The sequence below is a fragment of the Adiantum capillus-veneris genome, chromosome 15 (assembly GCF_014529385.1).
Source record: "Adiantum capillus-veneris isolate H3 chromosome 15, ASM1452938v2, whole genome shotgun sequence".
NCBI classification, from domain to species: Eukaryota; Viridiplantae; Streptophyta; class Polypodiopsida; order Polypodiales; family Pteridaceae; genus Adiantum; species Adiantum capillus-veneris.
Window position 1 is genome coordinate 10,052,736 of NC_140945.1, and position 8,505 is coordinate 10,061,240.

At 45.8% G+C, this 8,505-nt stretch overlaps 1 protein-coding gene across 2 annotated transcripts; it reads left to right on the plus strand.

Moving 5' to 3' along the window:
• Positions 1-400: 400 nt before the first annotated feature.
• LOC147440254 (cryptochrome-1-like) lies at positions 401-4,864 on the plus strand. 2 transcript variants are annotated; one of them, XM_086530040.1, is made up of 5 exons: positions 401-1,212; positions 1,915-2,139; positions 2,246-2,952; positions 3,335-4,129; positions 4,221-4,864. In XM_086530040.1, exons 1-5 carry the CDS (start codon positions 903-905, stop codon positions 4,281-4,283), a joined length of 2,100 nt encoding a protein of 699 aa, XP_086386166.1. In that variant the 5' UTR covers positions 401-902; the 3' UTR covers positions 4,284-4,864. The 2 variants fall into 2 exon arrangements, with proteins under 2 accessions (XP_086386166.1, XP_086386167.1); XM_086530041.1 differs by lacking the exon at positions 401-1,212 and adding an exon at positions 1,539-1,833 and having other exon boundaries at positions 4,221-4,862.
• The last annotated feature ends 3,641 nt before the right edge of the window (positions 4,865-8,505 follow it).

The window sequence follows — 8,505 nt, forward strand, 5'->3', positions numbered from 1 at the left end:
CACGTCTAAGATGCGTTGGATCTAGCGCTATCGACGGCATGGAAGACTCCACGAAGTACCGCCAGGGCATGGTTCAGAGGGTCAGGCAGGTGGGCACAAACCAGGTGGCAGGAGTCCGATGTGGCGGTGCCAGCATGGAAAGGTTTTCCTCGAGGCCTAATGGTGCTGCCGTCAGCTGCCACGCAAGCAAAGCAGCACGGCAGCCCACGTGAGGGGGCGTGTTCTCGGCTGCCCTGGCACCGATCACTGCCACGCGGCAGGTCCTCGTGGTGTTACAGGATCTTTTGCCACGCTGGCAGTTGCCCACGGGGGGTTGCTAGCGCCAGAGGTGGCGAATGGAAATGTGCCACATGGAAATACCACGAGGAGTTACGGCAGAAAATAGAAATGGCATCACGAACAAATGGGCAGAAGGCATGGAGGCGACTGCGGACTCCGGGAGGAAGAATTAGGGCCGCCTTCTGACTCGCTGCATTCACATGCGGGCGTATCGCCATAGCCCTATTTCCTCGTTCAGCTGCTTCTTGTTCAATGGCTGCTTCCTTCTCCTCCTTTCCCTCGTCCCTCCTTAATCCTCCATTTCTGTGACGACTAATTGCTGGCCCTTTCAGAAGAGCCGCAGCTCACGGAACTTGTACCATGGTTGCATGAGCTACTACCCCCTTGCCCGCTTCTCTCGCCGCGGCCTGGCGTCTAGAAACAGATGCTACAATTCCTCAGAGTAGACTGGTGTATCTGCGTGTTTTAGCATACTGATGCATGTCCCTTCGTCGATCATGAGGAACGGTTCATAGTCGGGTTTTCTTGGTGAATTTCTAGCGAAGCAGCATCTGCTGCCTTGCGCTTCTTTACTCTGAAGAGGAGGACAGAGGAAGCAGAGAACATCAGAAAAACGTGGTTTGATGGCAAAACCTTGTACAATAGTGTGGTTGAGAAGGGACCTGCGACTAGAAGACAATCCAGCACTGTGTGCTGCAGGAAGAATTGGGAATGTAGTGCCTGTTTTTATATGGAGTCCAGAGGAGGAGAGGCAGTTTCATCCAGGCCGGGTATCGAGGTGGTGGTTAAAGCAGAGTCTGATCCAACTTGATGTTTCCCTACGGAGCTTCGGGGTTCCTCTTGTCATGAGGAAGTCTACCGACACACTAGGGACTCTCCAGGAGCTAATCAAGGCCACAGGAGCAACCCAAGTTTTCTATAACCACCTGTATGGTATGTACCAGGCATTCTTGTAGGGTCTGGCTTGCTAGGTCCTACGTGGTATTTTTCACAATGCAGAGAAGAAACAGAGAAATACGCAGCACTTTACCCTAAGTATAGAAAATTTAAAAATGTTCTTTGATTTATCCAGAAAATAACTAGGCCCATCTGTTGTTTTTTGGACAAAGATACTTTTTGAATTTTTCTTTCTTCATGCCAACACAACTTGCACATCAACATGTTTAGAGAGGTGGTATGCATGCCTCCTTTATAACGAAAAGGACGTCTGCTGCTTATTTTCCATGTGCAATGAGGAAGCTCTTTCAGTCACATGCATTTGCCCTTTGTGAATTTCCAAAGGTTTGTGGTTTTTATGTTTAGGTGTTTAGCTTCGCAGAACCTTAAATTGCGTGTACTGGGAGAAGGGGACTTTTTTAGCAGTAGTGTCTAGTGCAGCACGTTTGAAGGTGCATAGAGATTAGTAGGCATATCGCACCAACATGGAGTCCTCTCCTCCTCATAATAAGATGAAGGCGCGATCGCATTCACATAAATTAGCACTCTCTTGAGATGCAAATGGCTCGTCTCCATGTCCCATCATAGGTGCATAACCTGCATGGCTATCACACAAAGGTGATGTTGTACGCAAATCTCTATAAATTTTTTTTTTAAAAAAAAGATCTTTGTTGTTTCATGCTCTTTCTTTGCTTGCAGATCCCATTTCTCTTGTACGGGACCATCATGTGAAGCAGGGTCTCACTCAGAGTGGAATTCAAGTACAGAGTTTCAATGGCGATTTGCTGTATGAGCCATGGGAAGTCCTCAATGATGATGGAAAGCCTTTTACCTCTTTTGAGAGTTATTGGCAGAAATGTCTTAACATGCCTTTTGAGCCCGACTCTCCACTTCTACCACCCAGGCGCTTAACGTCAATAGCAGGTACATTGCCCTTCGCTAACGGTCTTGATCTTCAAAACTGGGCATTCCTTATTACTAAACATCAAGGCAAATTAAAAAATTATTTTTTTTGTTGTTTACAAATTAGGCAGCATTCCTACTTACACCCCAGAAGAGCTGGGTCTTGAAGATGAGACGGAGAAAAGCAGCAATGCACTTCTTGCTAGGGCTTGGGCACCAGGCTGGAGTAATGCAGACAGAGCGCTAGAAGCATTCCTGGCAGGTCCTCTGCTTGAATATTCCCGAAATAGACATAAGATAGATGGTCCGACAACTTCTTTGTTGTCACCTCACATGCACTTTGGAGAAGTTAGTGTTCGAAAGGTGTACCATTCTGTGAGAAGGCTCCAGCTTCTCTGGGCAAAGGATGGTTCCAAGCTTGGGGAGGAGAGTATTTACTTCTTTATGAGGTCTATTGGTTTTCGAGAGTATTCAAGATATCTCAGTTTCAATTTTCCATTCACCCATGAAAGGTCCCTCCTCTCCAATTTGAAGTCATTCCCTTGGAGAGTGGATGAAGGATTTTTTAAAGCTTGGAGACAAGGAAGAACAGGATATCCTCTTGTGGATGCAGGAATGAGAGAATTGTGGGCTACTGGGTGGCTACATAACCGAGTGCGAGTCATAGTCTCCAGTTTCTGTGTCAAGTTTCTTCAATTACCATGGAGATGGGGTATGAAATATTTTTGGGACACTCTTCTAGATGCAGATTTGGAGTCTGATGTGCTTGGGTGGCAGTATATATCTGGAAGTTTACCAGATGGTCATGAGCTTGATCGTATGGACAATCCACAGGTAACTGCTCTAGCTAAGTCTCTAGGGGAATGGAGTTAGTCCTGCCATAACCAAGATATATAGAGGAAGAAATGTCCTTTTCTACTAGCTTTTTAAGTTTTTAATATCATTGAACACTTCCTTCCAAAAAGTCTTAAGTGGATTGCTTCAAGGGTTTGAGATGTCTAATTTTTGTTCTATCATGCGCTTTTTGACATCTACTGTGTTCTCCTAGGTGCTGCCAGAGTGTTGGGAGTTGCTAGTTTGAAATTTTCTAGTTTGATGGCTATATCATTTGTGCTTTGATTGAATCGTGTCTTAGTGAACTTGATCCATTTTTTCCAGAATTCTTGTAAAAGCATCATCCCACAACCTGTTTCATCCGTTTTGATCTGACTTTCAGACAGAAGGATACAAGCATGATCCTGTTGGTGAATATGTTCGTCGTTGGCTGCCTGAACTGGTTAGGTTACCCACTGAATGGATTCATCATCCATGGGATGCTCCTCCTGCTGTCCTTCGGGCTGCTGGTGTCGAACTAGGCTCCAACTACCCTCGGCCCATAGTGGAAGTTGCAGCTGCGCGGGAAAGATTGCGACAAGCAGTGGCACAGATGTGGGAGCAGGAGGCTGCCCTGAAGGCTGCTGGAGTTGCCACTGATGCTGAGGCTTTAGATGAAAATTTGGAGGTGAAGGTTGTGACTCCACCACTGGTTTCAACTCACTCCTTGAAGACAGCAGTGGCAGGAACACTATCCAGAAGTTCTCTTCGTGACCAAAGAGTTCCAACTTGTGGAAAGCAACTGTCTATGGAGAATGGGGTTCCACACGAGGGCGACAATTCACCTGACATTGCAATGTCCCCACAGCAAGATAATCTGCTGGCAACCACAGCTCCACCAGAAGCTCACTCTACAGCAGAGAAATGTGATAATAAGTCTATGAACTGTGATCAGACGCCAGAGCCAAAGCACAATGTGCCACCTCCTGCAGTGTCTGATGGGAACTCCACAGCTGAGTCATCATCTTCTCCAAAGCAAGTGAATGATGAACTAAGGAACGGGGTGCCTTTGGTGTGGGTACCGTCCATTGTAAATCAACAGCCAGTCGTGGAACCCTCATGTGTGCCATATGCAGGTGACGCAGGACAATTAAGAAAGCACTTACTTGCTCTGCAGAATTCGAGGACGGAAAATAAGGTAAATTTCCATTCTGTCGGAGTGTTCATTGGCTGGCCTTTTTCTGGCTGACACCAGAAGAATGATGAAGGTTTTGTTGTTGTTTTATTAGATGGAGGAGAAGTCACCATTGTCAGAGTGGCGTCGACGAACCAAGCGTAAAGCAAAAGCGTAGTATTGTGGGGGGAGGGGTCTTTGTGGTTTTGGTGATGTCCGCCCTCTTAACAGGGACGGGAGCTCTGATGTACTTAAATAGGTGGTGCACAAATATCCAAAGGGAGCAGCTAAGAAGGTTGTTTCCAGCATCCTTCTGATTTCTGAGCAAAGGATCTACAAAAGTCCGAAAAAATGCATCGGTGATTTTGTCTTTTTCCTCTTCATGAGTGGGGCTGGTGACGGTGAACACGGGTTGTCGCCTGGATTCATGTGGGTCCATGTAAGTTTTGCACATACATAGATATGGTCAGACACACGACGTTTTCCTCTTTTCTTTTGCGAGACCACTGTTTATATATGATGCTACAGGCATCTGCCACTACAACAAGCAATTAAGAAGTGTGCCAATTTGCTGTGAAAAGCTTTTGGGCCGTGATTAGCAAGAACATAGTTGTTGTAAAGCATGAAAGCAAAGCGAAGTGGTAACATTCCGGCTGGGGAACGACCAATCAACTTCCTGCATAAATTAGACCAACAGTGTGAGTTTTGTGAGCGCGCGCTTGGATTTTGGAAGATTTATAGACGTGAAAAGTTATAGCTCGAACCATGTCAATGTATGTAGCTACTTGCATTTGGATTCTCTCTCGCATCCATAGAGACAGAGTTGTTAACGTGCTTTTGGACAACGATTTATTAGCCCTTCCCTTGGGGCCGTCAAGCCAACATTATGCAGTGTTCGAACCCGAGTGCATGAACGACTTGACTAACCAGCAGTGGAGTAACCAGAGGTGGCCTAAGTTGACACCATTGGGGCAGAGCAGCTAGTCTGCTCTCCCAAAGCGCACCATACCTTTCCCTTGCCCTTTCCTGTATTCTCCAATCAAAAATGGATCCGCACTAGATTACCACTAGTAGAGCATTAATTGAAGTCGCTCACGGCTCTGAATCACCGGAATCGTCACACGGGAACGTCGGACAGGTTCAAAAACTGACGTCGCACATAGGCAGATACTAAATTAATAGTACACTTTTGCTTGAAAAGGTGCCACTTAGACGGAGCCTGTTGGTAAAGGCGGAGATCTATGAGTGCGGCGTGCGCAGTTCAAATCCTCTCTTTACATCTTGCATGTAGAACTTTTTCGTGTCCGTTGCTTTGCTGATGGTGGGAGCGGGCGTAAAGGTGGACAGGTTTTCGCTCTGACGGACATGGCAATGTATTGTTGCCAACTCAAGTACACATGTTTAGGCCGGCGTGTGTGACAGAGGCCTAAGGCACATGGCGATAAAAATTGCCACTGCGTCTAGCACAATTGGACATGGCAGGAACTGCCCATAGCTAGCCCACATTAACGTGGCTCCTCCACTTGGCCCCAGTGCTTGAGGTGCGTAGTGCGTTAGGTAATGCAAATATGGGTAGGTGCCTTCTACTAGGTTTGCCTCTACTTGGGGTCCCAGACCTCTCGCAAGCGCCATCCAATGCTAGACTTGTCAAGGTTCCATTAAACTCTGGAGTTCCATCAACAACAAGGTTCCATCAACTCTTTGAGTTGTGGGTTCGCCTAGATGTAGGCCAGTCATCCTGTCTCGGTACACACCTTTGGGTGGCCACTCCATCTAGAGTCTCTAGTCCTTAGTCCCAAGCTCCAAGATGCGACTCATCCCCATGTACCCTATGGTGAAACTCAATGTACGGAGTGTGAAGTGGGACTAGTGTTAACAAGAGAGTTACAAGGCTAGAATTTGAGAGAGAGAGAGAGAGAGAGAGTACAAATAACCAAAGGAGCCATTGGCAATGCCTTTAGCCAGGTTGGTGAAGCGGTCATGAACGAATTGTTGTGAGAGAGAGAGAGAGAGAGAGAGAGAGAGAGAGGACCTTGTACATTAAAATAAGCTATAATTGATTAATTCATTTAAAGTTCTGTGGAGAGTTGGATAAGAGGAAACTTCCACATCCGGTTTGGAGGGCAGGGTGGCTTTGACCCCTACAATTACCACTGCGTTTATTGGGACAGAGAGTTTTAGGTTTTAACTGGGTGATTCCTGATATATGTATATGTATGATGCACCGGTTGAGGTCGTAATATGGGCTCTAAGTGCTCCCATATAATCAACATACTACTCGGTCTATTCTTGATCCCATTAATTAATTATCCCTTCAGATTCTAGAGAATCTACGGAATACCAGAATCCAAAAGAAAAGCCTCCATTCCTGTCACCATCATCACCCCCCACTTGCCATCACTTGCTCTGTGCATCTCTCCGCCCCATTCTCTACATCTGGCATGCCTGTTGGACCCTCGTATCCCTCTCGTTCACCTGTGATATTGCCTACAATTAGCAGGGATGACATACCCCATGGCCGTGCAACTCTCATTGGCGTGTCTCCCTTGCTACCCCATAGCGCTGAGAGGAGTCACGCAGAAAAAAATATGTCCCTCTGTTCGCCATGGAAGCATTGGTGACTAGCAAAGCTGCTCAAGCCTGAGCCTTTGGGCATCAACCATTCCCCTCAGCCCCCTACCAGCAACACCTGGCAGGTTCTGATGGGGTCTTCTTCTCCGTATCTCCCCCGCCTCGTCTTGCCATGGAGAAAAAATCTCTCTCTGTCTCGTCCTTTGAGTTGAGACACTATTCACTACACCATCGCAAAGCTTTGCCATTCCCTCGCATGAGCTGTGCACAGCTTGTCGAAGCCACAAACTATCTCTATCGCACCACTTGTGCGCGAGTAATCTAGCCCTAAAGAGAGAAACGGTGCTCACCTCAGGCTATGCCTTGCCTTATTGAAGAGAAAAAAATCCTCTCTCCCCCTTTCTGCCCTCCACGTGCCATCTCCCAAGGCGACCTCGACCCTCACCTTTTCCTCTTTTGGCCCCTTTTGCCTCAATTCTAGTCAAGGAAATCAAGAAAAAGAGACTTTTCAACCACGTCGCAGCTCCTCTCATTTTCCCCTTAAGCTTTGGAAGCATCTCCAGAGATTCTCTTTAATTCACCTCTTCCCAAAATTGGCAGGGCCTACTCAACAAATGTGGTGTCTTCATCAAGAGGACAAAGCCACATTCTTGCTAGACTTGGCATGATGCCTGACACCCACCTCCAATATGCGGCATTTCTAAACTGCTACTGGGGTTCTCCCTTCCCAATGCAAAAGCTCAATGTAGAGAGCTTACCCACCTCTCCGAAATGAATTGCTTAGCAGTATTTGCATGTATATCGGAGATGGGCCCTCCCTCTCTCTCTCTCTCTCTCTCTCTCTCTCTCTCTCTCTCCTTCCTTGCAATGATGATAGAGCCCGAATAGTCTTTTTGAGTTTGTCCACCAGCGTCCTTGTGTGACACAGAACCCTTTCAATAAGCCTTCACTAAAAATGTCATCGAGTATTTGTTTGTCCATGTGAACTTCTGGCATAATGGCACATGACTTCACTCCAAAAGCTTAGCTTGGATGAGTATCATTCTTGCATGGTCGAAATATGATCAGCCGTTGGGTTTCTATGTTTTGCAATGTCCACCACTATATGTGACAATAATGGGAGGGCTCAATATGAGTGTAAAAAATTGACTTTTCTACCCTAAAGAATCTTGTTTACATTTTTCCCTAGAAAAGAGGTAGCTATGACTATACAATATCCAAGGTCTGATATTAGAGTTTGTGAAGTATGGCCTTGAGAATCAATAGCTCATTGGAGTAACAGGTAGCAAACGCAACATAAATGAAATATTCGTAGGGCTCTCTATAATATTGGAGATTGGAGTTGTAGGCTATGGCTCCCCCTCATTGCATTTTGTGTTCGTGTGTGTGTGTGTGTGTGTGTGTGTGTGTGTGTGTGAGAGAGAGAGAGAGAGAGAGACAGAGAGATTTTACCTAAAAAAGTAGTGTGCGCGAGTAATATACTTTAAAAAAAGGAATGTGCGCTATGGGATTGGTCAAATGTGCAAGTAATTTACTTTGAATTGTATTCGATGCAATGCAAAGCTGCAAGTAGCATGGCGGTTGAGACCATGTACATTAGGGGAAGTTTGAGGTCATTTTTTTGCCTTTTAACGTTTAGAGAGAGATTTCTCTTGACTAATGAAAGGAGGGCTTCCATTACGAAACCTTCATTTTAAAATTTCTCTTGAATTTCTAAAATAAATTTTATTGGAAAGAAAATTTGAAGTAACTTTCCTTTACGTGATCTTTTTACTTCAAAAAGGTTTCTTTCACCGATCAATAAGTGTTTTTGAATCTTTTCAAAGCTT